Source organism: Folsomia candida, unplaced genomic scaffold (genome assembly GCF_002217175.1).
Source record: "Folsomia candida strain VU population unplaced genomic scaffold, ASM221717v1 Fcan01_Sc021, whole genome shotgun sequence".
NCBI classification, from domain to species: domain Eukaryota; kingdom Metazoa; phylum Arthropoda; class Collembola; order Entomobryomorpha; family Isotomidae; genus Folsomia; species Folsomia candida.
In genome coordinates, this window is record NW_019091213.1 from 1,927,753 (window position 1) to 1,947,101 (window position 19,349).

At 37.8% G+C, this 19,349-nt stretch overlaps 2 protein-coding genes across 3 annotated transcripts; one reads left to right on the forward strand and one right to left on the reverse strand.

Moving 5' to 3' along the window:
* The first annotated feature begins 264 nt into the window (after positions 1-264).
* Positions 265-2,845, forward strand: LOC110858364 (farnesoate epoxidase). Its single transcript, XM_022107120.2, has 8 exons — positions 265-478; positions 545-665; positions 735-847; positions 919-1,198; positions 1,280-1,456; positions 1,535-1,611; positions 1,724-1,904; positions 1,978-2,845. The coding sequence occupies exons 1-8, from the start codon at positions 385-387 to the stop codon at positions 2,426-2,428; spliced, it is 1,494 nt and encodes a 497-aa protein (XP_021962812.1). The 5' UTR covers positions 265-384; the 3' UTR covers positions 2,429-2,845.
* Positions 2,651-17,468, reverse strand: LOC110858576 (mucin-5AC). 2 transcript variants are annotated; one of them, XM_022107393.2, is made up of 15 exons: positions 17,327-17,468; positions 8,572-8,945; positions 8,334-8,505; positions 6,784-8,243; positions 6,416-6,701; positions 6,250-6,344; positions 5,973-6,172; positions 5,856-5,894; positions 5,685-5,773; positions 5,580-5,612; positions 5,442-5,509; positions 5,276-5,372; positions 5,128-5,190; positions 3,366-3,401; positions 2,651-3,161 (listed from the first exon to the last, which is right to left on the reverse strand). In XM_022107393.2, exons 1-15 carry the CDS (start codon positions 17,451-17,453, stop codon positions 3,106-3,108), a joined length of 3,195 nt encoding a protein of 1,064 aa, XP_021963085.1. In that variant the 5' UTR covers positions 17,454-17,468; the 3' UTR covers positions 2,651-3,105. The 2 variants fall into 2 exon arrangements, with proteins under 2 accessions (XP_021963085.1, XP_035714557.1); XM_035858664.1 differs by lacking the exon at positions 17,327-17,468 and adding an exon at positions 11,034-11,260.
* Between the last annotated feature and the right edge of the window lie 1,881 nt (positions 17,469-19,349).

The following is a 19,349-nucleotide window of genomic DNA, read 5'->3' on the forward strand; positions in this document are numbered from 1 at the left end:
GATGTGCTTGAAATAAAAAATAATATCCATGTGGCGAGTTTGTCCTTCATCAAAGTTCATCTGGTAGAAATCCGAGCGAATGAAGCTAACCTCTGAATGTGTGCATAAGCGTCCAGTCTGGCTGTACCATTATACATGCTACGTAACAACACTTCAAGTTGTTTTTGACATAATGAGTATGCATTTAAAGATAATAATTGAATGGGTATATTGCTCTGATATAAAAAATGCGTCTTTTTCGTTTTGCATAAAAAGAAGCATTTTGAGCCCAGTCTTGGTTTAGTCTATGTTAAACACCAAACTAATCAACATCATTTATTATTTATTCAATTTATCATAAAAATATTGACTTAAATTTCTTGTTCATTCGCATTTCATTAAATCATGATTTCTGGAACGCTGATCGTTCTGTCAGTGATTGTAATTGTATTGGGATACTTTTTGTCGAATAGATACAAGTGGAAGAAATGTCCACCAGGTAATACTGCATGGAAATTGAGATAAAATAACTTGTTTTATTACTGCATATTACGTATAAATACAGGACCGAGAAGACTTCCATTTGTAGGAAATCTTCTAGCTTTGGATCCCCTCCAATTTCGAAGCTATTCTAAATGGGCAGATGAATTTGGACCGATTATCCGAGTGGATTTAGCCACGACCAAGTATAAATTTTCAAATTTTACAATATTAACAGGGCAAAAAATTTTGACCAGTATTTTGCATTATTACAGAACCGTCGTAATTTCGGATTATAAAATGTTGAAAGAAATTTTCTCGGACCCTGCTTTCTCAGGAAGAATGGATTTCACAATCTTTGACATCGCTGGAAAAGAAAAACGGCATGGTATACGAAATAGACTATAAAATTTGGATGTCTGTCACTGTTCCCCATTAAAAACATGATTTTTCCATCAGGAATTGTGAACACGGAGGGAGAACATTGGGAGGAACTGAGACGATTCTCCCTTCGTCAATTAAGAGACTTTGGTTTTGGGAAAACTTCAATGGAAGATTTAGTCATGGCGGAAGTCAATGAGCTTATCGAAATCTGGAAGGAGAGCGAAGGTAAACCCGTCAGCAGTGTCAAGGATCAGTTGCTATTCGCCGTGGTCAACGCCCTGTGGACCATCACCACGGGAAAGCGTCATAGCCAGAAGGACACGGTGCTATTTGAAATGACGACAAAGTCGAATGAGTACGTGGCTTGGGTGAAATATTTAAAATGTGTCATTAGTACTGTTAATTGATAATTTTATAACTACTTAATTTGGCACAGATCACTCTCAGAAATTCTGGAGAGCGGAGGAGTTCTTTTATTTGTTCCCAAACTTGCCAAGATATTCCCCACATGGTCGGGCTTAACAAAAACGCGCAAGACAGGAGAAGAGTTCGCTGCTTATTTTAAAAAGCCTATTGATGAACATAAAAAGTCGTACGATGGAAATTATACTCGGTGATTAATTCATGCTTTTAAAACAACCAAGTTAAACATTTTACAACAAGTACTTATCTACTCATTTTTACTCAACAGTGACTTTATCGATGTTTTTCTGAAAGAAATTAAAGATACTACAAATCCCACCTCACCTTTCCATGGGCAATTTGGAGGTTAATAATTCTAGTTTCTTACATCACCAATTATTTAATTAACCCTTTCCTTTGTGAAAAGGCATAAGAATTAAGTTTCATAATATACTAATTTTACCATAAATAATTTCAGAGGACAACCTTCTGGGGGTTATATCGGATTTTTATTTCGCCGGAAATGACACTACCAGCACGACATTAGCCTGGATGATTTTATATCTCACAAAACTTCCAGAAATTCAGAAAAAAATTCAAGCGGAAATTCAAGAAATCACTGGAAATACGAGGCCCGTGTCTCTAAAGGATAGGCCAAAGTAAGTCATATAATAATCAATTATTTAATAATAAAACTTATCAGTTTCATGCATTATTACTCTGTTTGAACAGTATGCCGTACACGGAAGCAGTGATCGCAGAGACGCTTCGATTTTCCTCCATTACACCACAAGGGGTGGGACACAGGGCGATAAGAGACAAAGAATTCCACGGTTATCTGATCCCAAAGGACACTGTCATCACTCCAAATATTTATTACATTCATTTCGACCCTAAAATTTGGGGTGACCCGGAAAACTTTCGCCCAGAAAGATTTTTGAGCCCGGATGGAAAGACGTTCAAGAAGCACGAAGCTCTGGTGCCATTTTCAATCGGGAGGAGGCAATGTCTTGGAGAATCCTTGGCGAGAGACAGCCTTTTCCTCTTCGCCACAAATATTTTCCAAAGGTTCGAGATTAAGTTTGACAAAAATGGTCCTGATCACGGATTTGAACCCAAAGTCGGGTTTATTGTCATTACACCGATGCCCTTCAATATCATTTTGAAGGATCGATTAGTGTGAAATTAAAGCAATTAGTATCGGCTACGAGAATATATACACTAGACTATGCGCATACTTCGTTCAAGTACACAAAAAATTCTTAACCTGAAGTTACACAAATGAAATAATATCTGGAATGATTATGGCCTATTTTTGTGCCCCATAAAAGCACGTCAGATATATAACCTAGGCTGATGTGTTCCATAAATTCAGTGCCCATTTTCATGTCCAAGAGGTGATAAATTCTTTAGTATTTCAATATTTTATTCAATCTCTATCCAATAATTAATAAATTACACACAAGCAACAAATTCTCTAATTTACATAACATTGCATTTACTAAATAGTTCGACTATGTACAAACCAACCAAACCTTACAAATATTCATCACATGTACACACTGTCTTTGTCTTATAAAAATAAATAAATAACTAAAAATACTTCCGTACCCTACACATACGTATAAATAAATACTAACCTAGTTAAATAATTAAAATATGGTAATAAACTAATTAATAGTTCGTCGTTTGAGGAAAATTGGGTTAATATGGGCTACCCCACACATGGGGGATGGTCACAGTGTCACAGACAGTCAGTAAAGAATTCTTAAAGATGACAACAGTTATCACAAAAAAGATGAAAGAATTTGAGCGAACAAAAATAATTCATTTGCTTTATAAATGGTTCAAGTTGTATTATCATTTAATTCCGGTAACGCGTTTAATCCACGCTTTGTAGTATGTCATCCGCATATCTGGAATACAAACAAGACGCGTAAGAAATTTGGGTATCGAACAATGGAGGCCTTCTGGTGTGTGCCCTCCGATTTTGACCAAACCAATGTCACAGATTTAATTAGTATGAAATTTGTGATCGATTGACACTAGTTTGGTCAAAAACTGTGAGCGTATATTGTGAGACCTCCGTTATAATTACTTTAATTAAATACAAGACTTACACACTCCTGGTAAGCTGGGGAATGCGCACTTAATTCCTGAAATAAAATTTTATTATTATTTTACTTCAACACTGCTAAACACCATTTTATGAAATACAGTGTCGGACAGATGTCTACGTCCACATAGTCGCGTCAATTTCATTTTCAAATTGTCACTGAACTACTGAACCAATTTTCATCATTGATATATCAAATTCTCACAAATTTAACGTAATTTCATAAAACATATGAGTTATTTCTGAAAATTCTGGGAAAACTGAGAATCATAGTGCAGAGCGAGAGAGGATGAAATTTGAGCGGACAAAAGTCTACGTCCACTTCACTTTAATTGTCAACAACAAAAATCTCTCCAATTTATAAAATCAGGTAACTTAATAAATCTATCAATAACATATGCCGCATTAATTTTTAAATAATTTTCTTCCAGAAAAATATGATGGCGTCGACACGCAAGGAAATTCCTATCGCTATTCGAGATCTTGTCATTCAGGACTGGAAGGGTGGACAAAAAGGGGGCTGTCGCAGAGACAAATATGGACCAAGTATAAATTAGCAAGGACAACCATCCAGACAATCATTAAGAACTTTAAAGCTAATGGTTCAGTCCAAAACAAGGTCAGAAGTGGTCGAAAACCCATTTTGGCTCACCGAGAAGTACGCCACGTGCTCAACAAAGTCAACGTTACACCCTAACTTAGTGCTCCAAAGCTATCTACCGAGATCAAGGAGATGTTCGGCAAACAGGTTAGTCCTATGACCATCCAAAGAACACTGAATAAGGGAAATTTGAAATCCCACAGAGCAGTCCGGAAGCCTCTTATTGTACCGAGGAATGCAACCAAACGAGTGAAGTTTGCCAGAGACCACATTTCCAAGCCACAAACATTCTGGGACATATTTTATGGACTGACGAGTCAAAGTTCAATGTCTTTGGGTCAGATGGGCGTCGTAGAGTGTGGAGATATCCAAAAGAAGCTTTGAATCCAAAAAATCTCAACCCCACAGTTAAGCACGGCGGCGGGTCGGTAATGGTGTGGGGATGCATGGCTTCAAGTGGGGCAGGAAAAATGGAATTTATTGACGGAATTATGGACCAATACAAGTACCAGGGAATACTTGACCGTAATATCCAGGAATCTGTTCGAAAACTTGGACTTGGACGACGATTTGCCTTCCAACAAGACAACGATCCGAAACACTCTGCCAAGTCCACCATGGAATACTTCAAGAAAAAAAAATTCCGAAGCTAGAATGGCCTCCCCAATCTCCAGACTTGAATCCCATTGAGCATCTGTGCGACCACATTGAAAGAGAAATAAGAAAACAATGTTTTTCAGGAATTCCGGGCCTTAAATCCAGAATTCGTGAAGTTTGGGAAACCATTTCTGAAGATGTGACCAAGAATTTGGTAAACTCAATGACTCGACGCCTTGAAGCCGTCCTTAAAGCGAACGGAGGCCCAACCAAATATTAAAAATTAATTGTTATAACATTCCTTATAAATTACAGTTTTTTTTGTATGTTTTCTCTGACTGGACGTTGACTTTTGTCCATCCAATTGTTTTCATTTTGAATTAAAATACATCTCTGGCCTAAAATAAATTTTTTAGCGGAAAACTAATAATGTGCTATGAAATTACGTTAAATTTGTGAGAATTTGATATATCAATGATGAAAATTGGTTCAGTAGTTCAGTGACAATTTGAAAATGAAATTGACGCGACTATGTGGACGTAGACATCTGTCCGACACTGTAACTTACCATGAGAAACGGTTCCGGCCAAAACCCACTGACCATTCGGTCTTTGAATGGAGAGCGGTCCACCTGAAGAAATACATTAGTTAACTGCATACTCTTACTTATTATTAGACTTTTTAGCATTTATTATTTATTTATTTATAACAATTACCACTGTCCCCTTCACACGAGTCTTTGATTCCTTCCGCATAGCCGGCGCAAATAAAACTGTCTCGAATGGCTTTCAAATGGTTGGATTTGTGAAACATCTAAATCATACGGTAAACATTTTCAAGGATTTGAATCATGCCCAACTTACATTATTAAAAATTGCAAACCTCTTGACACTCGTCATTTTTCAGGATTGGAACATCTACCTCGTGCAAAATTTGAGGAACTCCGCCTCCTTTAGTAATATTAATAATATTTAAGATTAAATTTATATCGGAGATGTAAAGTGACCAAATCATAAGTACCGTATTTGAGACGACCCCATCCAGTAACAAATGCTAAAGCAGAAAAACACAATATAATAATGTAATCATGTACGATATTTGGCTTGACATTCTCTAAATGCGAACCTTTCCTTCCAAGAAATTCTTCGTCGTCATTCGGCAAACAAACGGGAACAATGTGACTTTTAAATTCAACAGGTGAATCCAATTCCAATCTGAAAGTTGTAAATAGCTCATAAAAAGTGCATTTTGATGATTTTGTATATATTTGCATATTTATTTATTTTATAAACTTACAATGCAATATCATTTTCAAATGTTTGTGCATTATAATCCCTGTGAAAAATAGGCAAAATTATATAATTGACACTTTCATGTTAAATAAAATTAATCTGCGTATTTAATTAAACACACCTGTGAACAATGACTCTTCGAACGTTCTTGGTAATTGAGTTCGCACCTCCTTCAGATGTCGAGGATATGTCCAATTCTCCCAAAACTACGGTCAATGTTGCGAGAAATCCGGGTTGACAATGGGCCGCGGTCAGGACATATTTTGGAGCTATGAGAACCCCACCACACTTGTTTTTGGAAAAGAGACCCAGCCATGTCGCCTGTGAAGAGTAAAAAGTTTAATATTTATGATAAGAACATCACTAATGAGTATGAAGTATGAAGCAGTTTTACTAACTTCCTTGACTAAGGCCTGCCATGGCCATTTGCCAAATTTGGACGCAGTTCCGCCCACAATACGTCCCGACTTTTGTTGAGTACGCACCCCACAATCTGCCATACCGTTAAATTTAAAGGATTTGTGGTACATATTTACTACTGTCAAAGTTTGTACACGACCCTACCTTTTCTCCAGTCGAGCGGCTTCTGCGTAGTTGTGGTGGTTGTAGTCGTGGGGGTGGTTGTTTCTGGAATAACGGCGTCAACGTCCGCATTGTTTTTGACGTTTGGTTTGGTCAGCAGAGTTTCTCCGAGAATGGGAAACGGTGGGAATGAAGGATCTGCGATAAACTCTTGCGGATCAATGGCATTGTCCACGTTGTCGGCGGGGATGTGGTGGTCATTGTTAGCGCTGAGGATGACATTGTCAATATTCAAGTTGTCCAGTGACCCAGCCAGACCTTGGACAACCTGAGGAAGTAAATACATAAATATGCGTACCGTTATTTTTGGATTATTATTAACCTAACATCTAAATGTCTGGTTTCTTTACCTGTTCAACAAAATCGTCCAAATTCGTGTCCATATCTTCATCCAAAATGATGGAGCTGGAAATCGGGGCTGCCGGTTTCCGGTGTTCTTTCTCACTGTTTTTCTTTGCTGGTGTTTTCACTCCAAGTTTCGTGGGTTTTTTAGTCGTTGACTTTTTCGTCGTAGGTTCTTCCTTTGTTTCAACTTCAATCTCTTCTTCCAAGTTCAAATCGTCGTCATTGGCTTCATCCTCTGCCGACGTTTCTTGGGCCTCTGTTGTCGTAGGGCGTTTATGTGGGGGAAGTGTGTAGGGTTGAGGCCTTCTCCATTTTTCAATGGGTTCTTCCGTTGTGGTACTTGGTTTCTCAGTGGTTGTAGTGGTCGTGGTAGTTGTGGTGGTGGTTCTTCGAGATGTGGAGTATTTCTTAGTCGTAGTGGGTGGAGGCCTTCTCGTCGTTCTTTGCGTAGTGGTTGGCGTCGTTGTTGACGTCGTCGTTGACGGTGGCGTCGTCGTCCTCGTCATTACTTTGGTAGTTTTATCCGCATGTTTATTCTCCAACTGTTCCTTATCTACCACAGTTCCAATTCCAGACCAAGTCGTAATTTTCCCAATCGACGGTTGAGTAGAAGACGAAGGTGGCAATGGCTTTGGCGTGGTGGTTGTTGTCGTCGTTGTCGTTGTGGTTGTGCTCGTAGTCGTTTTGCTACTTGACGGAACAAAATCAAACTCTTCATCCGAAGAAGACATGTCTTCTCCCCCAGTAAAATTGGGGTATTTGAATGTATGCACATAATACGTCGAGGCTGCCCACGGCCTGTTCGTGACCTCGACTTCCCTCTCAGTCGTGCCACTTTCTTCGTCATCATCACTCGCTTGAACGCCAACATCACCAAAAAATTTGAGTGGGGGATATCTCGTCGATTCGTTGCTTTCAATGTCGCCATCAGTCTTAAAATCACCAGAAGAGGAGGAAGAAGAAGAAGAAATCAACTCTGCCATCATTGCGGTCGCAGATTCCGAGGGAGCCATGGAATGTGACCCTTGCTTGGGTGGGTTTTGGCTCGCCAAGTTCAACAACTTATCTTGAGATCCGAGTTGCATCACGACTGACCAAATATTTTCCGTGTTACTCTCCAACTCCTGATTGTCTCCAGGGGAAGAAATGGAAGACGAGGAATCTTCCTCCCCAACTCGTTCACTCGTACTACTGCTCGTCGTCTTTTGTGTGCTCGTCATTTTAGAGTCGTCATTGTCGAGGTACATAAACGTAGAAATTTTAGGCGGCTCAGGAGTCGTCGTCATTCTATCCCTAAAACTATCGCTACTACTGCTAACACTAAATTTAGTACTACTTGGTCTCGGCTTGTTTTTATTTCTCGACACTACAAAACCCAAGCCTAGTGTCTCATGTTCCACAGATTCAGAAGGTTGGCCATCCGCAAGACGCAGAGCGTTGTGACCTCCGTCAGAGCCGTGAGAAGCTGTAAATCAGATTTTTTTAATGAATTGTCAAAAATTAGGGCTCATTCATAAACGATAAATAAGAGATGAAGTAAGAGTAGCATCAATACCAGAATGACTGACACTGGAGAAAGTTTCCAGAGAGAGAGGAAGAAGAGGAGTAGGGTGAGAGGGAGCAAGTACAGCTGTACGTTCTCCAAATGGTACTGGAGGTGGATGAGGAGAAGATGGACGCGTCGTTGCGACCTTTCCACCAGTTGACGACCCGCCCGGGCTCCGAGACTAAAGAAAATGGACAATTAAGTGGTGTAACATATAATAAATAAATTACCGGGCTAACTAAATTACCGGAAAGCGGGTTGAATGATTTTCATGGGGATGAGGAGCAAAAGAAGGGACGTCAGTTGGACGGGACGACGGAGTTGGCTTTCCTCCAGACGCAACCCGGGTAACATTTGGGCTTCCGGGTGAAAGTGGTGAAAGTAGAGCCGAAGTGCTGATTTCTCCAGGCGACGTGGAATTTGCTCCGCTGAGAATCTCCTTTCTCTTGACGGGGTCCGCGATGTGACAACAAGCACCGAACAGGAAGCGGTCAACACAGGCTCCTATCACCGTTCCAGAGTGTTCTTGGCATTCCAAGTTGAACATACAAATCCCATCAAGGTCCGAGTATCGGGAGGAGGAGGATTCACACACTTTTGGAGTTATCCGAAGCCTTCGTCCTGCAAAGGAAAACAATGCATAAAGAAATCAGGGGTCATTTACATATTTGCTAGTTGAGCTATGAGGAGAAAAGGTTGTGCAAAAAGTATGCACCATGGACAGTCAACTATCTAACTCTAGTTTTACTGGTTTCAGTCGTCAATTCGTAATTGTGGCTAGTTTTAATATTGATGATACCTGCATCCTACTGACATACTGAGGATTATTTTGTAGTCAAATCATGAATGGTAGTGGTTCGTGTAAACAAGATATACATACGAGCAGCGTTAAAAATCTTATTGGTCTTGTTTTCTTAATAACTATTGTACATATATGTTCATTACCAGTTACCACGTCTTGAAATCAAAATTTGGACGATGATCAATTTTTCCGGTGTAACATTGGCAGACAAAGTTGTTGTTATTATAAGACCAATATAAGTGCATTCGTAATTAATTGAAATCCGTGTCATCAAGTTGTTGCATGCAAAAGTGAAATTAAAAAAAAAAAAATTAGGGTACTGCATGACTTGTGACGTTGAATTACGTAGATATTTGACTCATTCTGAAAAATTCTACGAGAAGTATCGTCACCTAACTTTCACTCAATTCTTAAAATTATGGAGCATTAACTATAACCCATCGCATTGAATTGTACAAAAAAAGTTGAAATAAAGGCAATAAGTTGTTCGTCCATCAATACAATTCCTGTTCGGGGTAAAATTAAGAATTTTGGGTTAAAGATTATCATGCAGCCAAAAATCGCACTGTGCGTTTATTTTGTCTACTCGTCAAATTATGAAATGGATAAAAGTGCGAGCTCAATCGAGAAATCGAGTTTTTGTTGTTATTGTTGTTGTATGAAAAGAAAAATGAAAGATTCGCAACATGTGGTAGCGATAATTTCGTGAAATAAAAGCAATGCAACAACCTCATTTTTTCGTCTTACTTTCTCAGTCGGGAAGAATGAGACTTGTATACAATTTTTTAAATCTAATCACAACTATTTTCAGCTTTTCATTTCTATCTCGACAAATTATAATTGACTTGAGATGTTCGGTTACATATTGTTATCTAGTTACTTCCATTCCCTTTGCAACGTAAACCATGGTTCACACAGTCAACAGTCCTTTCCCATCTAACAGTGGAGGTCTCCCAGCGTATGTTCACCGGTTTTGGCCAGATTATTTAGTGTTAATCGATCACAAATTTAATTAATATGACTTTTATAAACGATGCTACGTGCTAATGCTCAAGTTTGACAGAGATATTTCAAATATCTCTGTCATGCAAATTTGGATGCAAATATCATATTTGCATCCAAAGAGGAGAACGCGCCCTAAAAATGACAAGTTTTAAACTTTCTAAGCGTTTTCTCGTCGAATGCAAATATCTCTGCAAAATCTGAGCATTGGCAGATCGTGTCTTTTGCAAATTTCATATGAATTACATTTGTGATCGATTGATATTAGGTTGCTCAAAATCGGAGAGCATACGCTGGGAGACCTGCATAATAAGTGCGTCGTGTTTTCTGTGTGGCTTGGCAATGAGGAAGTAAACCCATCAACATTTCCAGTTTGAGCCCTTTTCTTGTGAAAGATAAATCCCTAAAATTCTGAAAAAGGTTGAAGCAACGGAACCACTTGAGTAGTAAGGATCCAAAACCTCGAGTATCTTAAAATGAAGCTCAACTAAACACCCTTTATTTACATCCGACGTCTCTGCAAGTCAAGATCAACTTGCAACCCATTCCATTATGATGATTCGACAATACAAGTCCCGTTACCTGACCAACCAGGGATTGAACGATACTTGGGACAGGCAATATTTGAGAGATATGCATCAAAACTTGTGTATGCCTATAACACCAACCATCTGCTATTATTTAGTTCCATGTGCTTCAAGAAAATGAACGGGTTCTCATATTCTCACTCCAGATTTGAAAATGAGTTTTGTAGTGAAAATGAGAAATCCTGAGAGAAACTAAATATCCTCCAAAATGTGAATCAATCATGTGAATGAATGTAAATGAATCTGTTATGAAATAACTTATCCGAAATTGTAAACGAATTGCGTCCATTATCAAAAATAAACAAATAAATGTATTACCGTAAACGGAAAAATGTCGAGTAAATCTATTTCCTCAGTACTACTACCCACTAACTAACTCCACCCGGCACTTTTACCACAAACACTACCACTCACCAAGGAATGATTTACTTATTTACGAGCAAATACAAGAATAAATCCAACCACAAGAAGAATTATATACATCGAGTGAAATGGGCAGATACGAGTATCGAGAGCAAAGGTGACCACCATGCAAAAATGAATGAGCGTCTTTTCCTGGTTGTATTGTGTTTATATTATGATTGGTCGTGGTCGCATACATAAATCGTATGTGTAAGTAAGCAACATGTAGTTGTAGCCAGATAGTTGTAATAACTTGTGCGTTGTGCATATTGTGCGAATAAAGTCGTTGATCCTAGTCGCATCATCATCGCCAGTCTGCCCGTTGCAAATTCTCATCCGTACTTTGGTTTGCAAAACTGCTCGTACAAGATGAGCTTCGTTGTGGTGGCAGAACTACCAAATAAGCAAAATAACGTAGAACGGCAGCAGTATTTGTGAAACATGGGTTGGTATGGATTGAGTTCTTTCTCCCCGTACAAGAATTTGCACTTCCTGCTACACCTTCAACTTCATTGTCAGTGCCTGGTCCACCACAATAGTGAAATAGGAGCTGTAAATTTGCAGTATCTTGGCAGTGCTTAGGATGCTACATTGAAGAGATAGTCATGAGCCTGTTTTCATATTTATGTATATCAAATGACACGTGTAACTTGTTAATTAAATCAGAGATTGACTAACTTATTGGCCTTGTTGAATGATACCTAAATATTTGTGCGTTTCTACCGAACTTTTGGATCAATTGAAGTTTACAAGTTGCAATATGGATTAGTTTAACTTCATATAAAGTAAATTGACCAAGGATTATTTTGATGTTTTCGTACAGAAATGTCAGGATAAAAGTAATACCTTGGATAATGCTGATAATAATTTAATGAATAATGACATCTGCTTTCACTAACAATATAATGTGTCCTAATTTTTGTGTATTTACAACCACTTATAATTTGACTATGTATTAGTGTGACAATTCTAATTTTCTATTGAAACATAAAATAGCCGAGAAATGTGAATCATGTGAAGTAAATAATACAATTTTTGACATATTTTTATAGAATTTTAATTTAAATAAAGTCGCATATGTAAAATGAAAGGTGGTGATGATACATACAAGAGTCAGTCCATGCCCTTATACCCGAACCATAACACAAGCCAAACCCAGTCGATTTTTCGACTTGGAAGTGAAGACCTTGAGAATAATTGAGAGGTCAATCCCACCAGCGTCCTACAATACCTTCGAACGAGATCAGGTCTTCCAAGAAGTTACAAATCACTTTCAAAACCTTCAAATAAATAAAATTCAGCAGGGGTTGAATTGAATCAGAAATGCATTTAAATTCAAAATATAATTCGCAGCAGCCAGCCGTCTTAGAATAAAATATGGATATGAAAGTCCTTCGCGTGAAGATGCTCCCCATCAATCACAGGCTTCGCAGTTCATTGTGTCCTATTCTACATCATCACAGGATATTGGGTGTCAGACATAAAAAAAATGTGGATTCACAACACGGATTTGTTATTTTTGAATTATTAATTAGGCAAAAAAGAAAATATTTATATTGTTGTAAACTTGAATGAAAATATTTTTGTCTAAAATCACATTTTTGTACATCTTGACCAAATAAATAAATAAATTGTATATTAATTAATTGTATATAAATTAATTTATAAATTGTACAGCGGTGGGCCAGATACTTTGCCAAAATACAGTATTTTGAGTTCTGTTCTTCCAAGGGTTAAAATTTCCAGGGCCGTTACACCCACAAAAAAACGAAAATCTGCATGGACAGTCACATAAACATACATGTTTTGTGAAGAATTTAACTTTTTAGCCCTGTCAAAATGCATATTTTAAAAATTTTGGCAAAGTATTTTACCCAGTTCTGATTACATAACGCACTTGTGAGTTTATGGCTCGATTTCTTTAACAACGAATTTTACAAAAATTTCAAGGTTTCAGGAAAACTTCATTCATCCAAGCTGAATGGAACCGCAACCACCACAAGAGGAAGAAATGTGGTGCAACATATTCCCAATTTTGTGGGTGAATGATAAAAGTGTAATGTGACATTGATTTAGTGGCGTAAAGTACGACAAGAGGTGAAACAATTGCCACATCATGTGTGTCACATAATCACACGGTTTAAAATTTTCTTTTTCCTTAAACTTGCCATAAAAGTCGGCAGGATGGATTGTCTCCACACCACCAACGAAGCATGCAAAGAGGAACACACAGACTTATTTAATATGTGAGTGAAACTCATAAAATGGGACACATGTGCACGCTTCGGTTTTAGGATTATGCACAATAATTTGACATTTTACGAGAGATTTTACCAGATTACTAGCTCATTTTAATTTATTTTCTTGCTCAATCTACATTTTGTCTTTCTCTGACATTGAGAATATGTAAATAAAAGGTTCAAATTACATACGCCAAATTGTAATTGTTGCTTGTTGCATTGTGACGGGTGTGTTTTCAAGTTGCGTAAAAAAATAAAATGTAACATTACATGACAAACTCCGCTAGACTTCTTGTGACATTGTTTCGTCCAATTTTGTGTGTATGTTGTAATTAAATTGGACGACGTTGTGCCGTTGTTTAGGATTTGGGACCACAACGACCAAATCAAAATCATGTTGAGCATCAACTTTATGTATGTTCCATTTAACAAGATTCCAACCGGGGTTGAATTAGCACCCTATCTCTTTCTCTCGTAGGAAGTGGAATGGCGTAATGCTGTCTGTACATATGAAACAATGTGATTAAACAACCTGTATACTGTCACTTGAGATGAAGAATTGAAGAAAACGCCGCAGTTGGGAGGAAGCTTAGTTTATGTAAAATGCTTGAGATTTTGGGGATTACGTCAATTTGTCAAGTCTCAAGTGGGTCGTCCAGTTAGGAGACATTTCTATAATTCATTAAAATACTTGGCACAATTTGACATACACAGATTTCGGTACTTGAACAGATTTGATATTCAGGACAGATGTGCGGAATTTCTAAATTGATAATTCCTAATTAATAAATGAAAATTATACTTACTTCAATATTCAAAATTAACCTACAGTGCTCATCAATTCCTCGTCTGGACATATGCGTTTCGGGCAATGCAGAAAATAATTTGGTTGTATTCAAGTTTCTTTCTTTCGGTATTTTGAAAAGAAAAACTGTGTCACTAGCCCAGTGAAAATCAAGCCTTATTATACATACACACATTTTGTGTACTTACAGCCCAACCCATACACACACCGAGCACATATTTCCTTTAAGAAAATAAACATTTGCATACATACACCTTATTCCTATTCGTGATTCGGTCTCGTTTTCAATGAATCGCCAAAAATGCATTAATTAGGACGAAGGAGAGACACGATGAAAATGAAAAGTAGTCAAGTGCACTCCCATTTTTACCTTTACTTAAAAAACTCTCTCAACATACACAAATTGTCCTCTATAGTTGAGCCCAAAGCAAACAATAATGTGGACGAGGCAGGCAAAATTGTGCCAAACACACAATATATTCATTACCAACGTAGCAATAAAGGAATGTCATATTTGCAAAAGTGCTAAGTTCCTTCCTCCACCCATCCAACATCTGCCACATGTGGGCATACATTCCGTGTGACACTGAAAGTCTGTCGTACATATTTCAAACCTTTATTAAGTTACAGGCATAATAATGAGAGACAACAAGGGTACAAATAAATACTAATTTTATTGAATCCACAAAGAAATGATGATGGGATGCATTTCCAATTACGAATGCACTTGTTACCACCACCACCACCGTGTAAGTAAACCCGTATGCACATTTGTATGTATGAATGAGGTGGTAAAAAAAGTTGATAAATTATACGTATTAAGCCGGAGAGAGATTACGAGTTGAGATGAGATTTGATTTCATCTAGTGTTAGTGTGCCACTGCCACATTTCGCCAATAAGCAAGCAAATTTTATACCAGTGACTCGGTGCTATTATAGGTACACACATTGTAAGCTAGTACTCACTCACTCACATGCATACATATGTATGTACATATGTACGTACTTGGTATATACATAAGAAGAAGATGAAGATTACAAGACCGATGGACTACTTAGTTTACCAACTCCCATGCAATGCAACCACAACATCATAAAACAATGCTTTGCTTAACTGAATATCTCAAATTCAACTATGCACGCTCCCTGCTAAACAATACATCCAATCCACAAGTCAATAATGGTGAGAACGAAGCATCAAACTAAACGATTTTATGTGTATTATTTCGCCAATAAGTTGATAGTCGAGTGTGTACTTGTGGTTTTTCTGGGTTTATTTTATTGATTCTGTCTCAAGCACGCACGTCTCAAGAAGAAGAAGACTCAGAAAAAGTATTATTATCCTCTCGCTGCATTTAATCGGAAGGAATCCGCAAAAAAATGAACTAATAACTGAATTGCGATAAGGAAAGCGGCATTGTTGACAGCATCTGTTTATTTAAGGGAAAGAAACCAAAATAAACCTGTTACTCATCATCAGTCGCTACTGACTGCATTCTCTCTAACGGAATCTCTACTCTCGACAATTGAATAGTTCGTCAGTCGACGACGACGACAACGACAAGAAACCAGAAACAAAAGTTGTGCACATTGTGTCGGCAAGTATGTGTGCACAACTCTTCCAAGTTTCAAGCGCTTTTTTGCAAAGGCTTTTTTCCTTGGTTTTCTAAAAGTCGAGTAAAATTGTGCAGCAACAGAAAATTAGTTGCAGTGCACTGCCATCATTTTAAACGACGCCAGAAGGTGTAGGTAACAAGGTTGAGATTTACAGGGTTAGCTAGGATGCACCTGTTAAATTCTGCTTCATCATTTGGGTGGACGGATGGGTGTGATCGCCACGACTTTAATAATGTTATGTTTCGTTATTTTAGCAATTATTTATTAAAAGTTGTAACTACTTACACTAAAAAAATTTGCATTTTTAAAATGGCACGAAATAATTGTGTCTAAAACCCAGGAAAAAATTTCATCTTTACAACAATGTTGATGATCAGAGGAGAATATAAGTTTCATTTTCCTTAAGAGAACTCCACCCATTATTAAAAAGTGGAATGAATAGCGTACCAAAATAGAATCACGACGATACGAACAAAGAGAAATAGACGCCGTCGGGTACGTACGCAAATCAATATTTTGTTGCCTGTATGTACGAGGATAATGTCGTCTCCAATTTTAGGCTGTGTAAATAGTCTTCAAATTCGATTTCAAATAAACCCATTTTAAATGGTTTATCAATGCTCTCATTTCTTCCCGACGCGATCGAATCTGAGTCTGACCATGTTATCCATACAATTAGGGACACTTTATATGCTTCTTGTCTATAAATTCGGTCGAATGGATGCACATGCAAAAAATTAAAGTAAATGGACACAAATGCACCTAAACAGTAGTAAATAATTGAGAGTTGAGAGATTATTTGGATCATAAAATACGTAAATAAATGTTTCTGCATTACTTGTGGTGGTTGGTTGGTCAAAATGTGATCCAGTTTAAGTAAGAGACGTCTGTACATACGAATTTAACAGAATAATGGCTTGAGACAAAAGTAAGACCAGTGTCTCAAGTTGCGAGGAAAATATTCACATATTCTAATTTAAGCTTATATGTACATGCACTCGTAGTGCAGACAGGGTACATAATTTGGGCAGCATGGTTGCAGTTGTATGATTAACCGTAAATTTATATTTAAACATTTTGTTTGGTTAAAATATAGGACAGCTTTCTGTTGTCGGTATAATAAACGTATGTATACAGCATTTTATGTATACTAATAAATATGAAGTTGTAGAAAACTTTGCCAGTTAAATCTGTTCCATTTCTTTACATAATTACGAAAATCAATTCATGGAAGGTTTCTTTCTAGCAAAATTGTGTCACAAAAGAAAGGTGCACATTGGAAGTTATGCCTCGCAAATTTATGGACTTCAGATCCATCCAAGTATATAATGTAATACAGATCTCTTTAGGAAATGTATATCACCCAAAACTTCATCTTGTTTGAATGAGCTTGGACCATAAACGAAAATCATAAAGTAAAAAAAGAACTATTATTGATCACACTCCATTAAATCTTTAACTGTATTTTTCTCAATCTTGCATAGATTTACTACTGCTGACTAAATTTAAATGCGTTATTTCCATTTTTACAATCGGCATTAACTTACCGTAATGGTCATAGAGGATTTGTCTTTGTCCCACAATTCGTCCATTTCCTCTCCCTCGGGAACTTGGGTGAGCCCTCGTGGACGTAAAAGTTCGCTCCCTCCTCGCCCCCACCACCCCCACCAACATCGTCACCCCCACCAACACTAACAACTTGACAGTTTTTATGGTAAAAATCATGACTTCGTTTGTTACCAATTTGATGAGATTTGCAGTAGCAGTTGCTCCACCTCAGTTTTTGATGCATCAATACATTCAAGAAGCTCAGCTAACAAGTCATTAAATGGTGTGGAAAGATTACTTATTTTTAGCATCCGTCGTCGCTGAATGATAAGCCGAATCAATCCAAGACTTTAGAAGTAGAAACGAATTGTTCTCGATTTTGGTCGTGTGTTTGCCCTATAAAATAAGAAATAACCTGTTCAATCTTCTTGAAGGCTGGCACACGATTCTGCGAATTATTGACAGATGGATGAGAGTTGAGCACTATTTACGTATGCAAATTCAAATTGCTTCTTTCTCCCGTGTTCAGTTTGGTTGCAGTGGTAAATTCATAGAAATAATAATAGCTGGCCATCCTTGCAGCCTCAGACAGACGAGGACTTCCCCCTTCTCCTCATTGTTGCCAATGTTCTCATGTTAATTCAGTAAACCAATATTAATAAGGAGACCAAGGGAAAGATTTTAATTTTTTTATGTGTGTCACTCGAAGACAAAAATCGGGGTGACCGGCGGCGGCCTCGTCTCTGAAACTGTGTGTATGTATACTTTTCTAATCTGGGCAGATTAAGTTTTAAATCTTTTTTTCATGCCTCCAAATTAAGCGTGTTGTGTTCATCATTCAGGTCAGAAGGAGTTGATGAATAATTTCATGACAAAGTTAAATTTAGCTTGATCAAGGTCCCGCGGGTAACAAGATTTGATGCTTTTGACATTGATTAATTAGCAAGGTTTCTGTGTCTTAATTGGTCACAGTGTGAACACAGAATTAATCCCGATCCGGGTCAGTTTCTTTAGTTTGTCGGTCGAATATGACTTTAATTAATTAATTGTAACCTACACAATTACAATGTTACGGGAGGAGTCTCAATTGTTATTAAATGACTCGTTATTACTGCAATAAAGAAAGACACGAGTCCAATTATTCACGTGGTCCACTTATCTACGCACAACTATAGATCGTCTTATTATTGTTCTGTCTTGGTTAATTTCTTCGTCTCCCGATTATGTATCTTGACTTGAGTGATATGTGCATCATTGACTGCAACATTTGCATACAAAACCGGCACAACACTGTTTTTATGCGAAAGTCGTAAATTTGTCGGAGGTTAGGTGTGTGTGCAGTGGGATAAAACCCGTTTGGCAGGTGATGTACGTATTTGTTAAAAAGTGGGTTATATAATTGGTACAGGAATTACTACGATATGGGCCACACACTGGGTGTTGCACTTTGAGACAGGAAAAGGAAGGAAGGAAGAAGACGGGAACTTGAGACGATTTCTGAGATTTTTTACAAATCAAGACAACGCAATGCTGGATGACATTGTGTCGTCTCCTGGACTGGGAGTTGAGGAGGTCAAATGAGATTTTCTCTAGATTCACTGGGTCTATGTAATATTTTTTGCTTATCTTAACCAACTTATCCTCCACTTGCAATTGTTTGTGTTTGCACCATTCCTTCCTTATTCGAATGACCTACTCCACTCTAGAGTTGGAGTGAGACTAAGTAAAGGTTTAAACATGAGACTTGGCGAAGAAAATGCAAAAGATGCAACCAACCAACCAACCAGCCAACAAGGCATTGGTAAAGTAAAACTAGAGCTAATAGTTAGTACTACCAGCAACCAAGAAAGACGTGTAGAAGACGACGAGGAACTTGTGTAAGCAATAATGAAGAAGAAATGAGAACCCCTAATCCAATCCGATCTAACAATGCAATGCAATCCAATGCTGCTCATTCTCATCTTCCTTTGCAGTAACAAGTCTCATCCGTGCTGGGAGAAGAAGGTGAAGGCAACGAGTACA

What these genes read in the sequence shown, in the direction of transcription:
- LOC110858364 (XM_022107120.2), top strand. Translation starts at nt 385, where the DNA reads ATGATTTCTGGAACGCTGATCGTTCTGTCAGTGATTGTAATTGTATTG. An exon ending in ATGACGACAAAGTCGAATGA is followed by an intron (nt 1,199 to 1,279) that starts GTACGTGGCTTG and finishes AATTTGGCACAG; the next exon opens with ATCACTCTCAGAAATTCTGG. An exon ending in TCTCTAAAGGATAGGCCAAA is followed by an intron (nt 1,905 to 1,977) that starts GTAAGTCATATA and finishes CTGTTTGAACAG; the next exon opens with TATGCCGTACACGGAAGCAG.
- LOC110858576 (XM_022107393.2), bottom strand. Translation starts at nt 17,453, where the DNA reads ATGTTGGTGGGGGTGGTGGGGGCGAGGAGGGAGCGAACTTTTACGTCC. An exon ending in AGAATTTCTTGGAAGGAAAG is followed by an intron (nt 5,613 to 5,684) that starts GTTCGCATTTAG and finishes TTTCTGCTTTAG; the next exon opens with CATTTGTTACTGGATGGGGT. An exon ending in ATGGGGTCGTCTCAAATACG is followed by an intron (nt 5,510 to 5,579) that starts GTACTTATGATT and finishes ATATTACTAAAG; the next exon opens with GAGGCGGAGTTCCTCAAATT.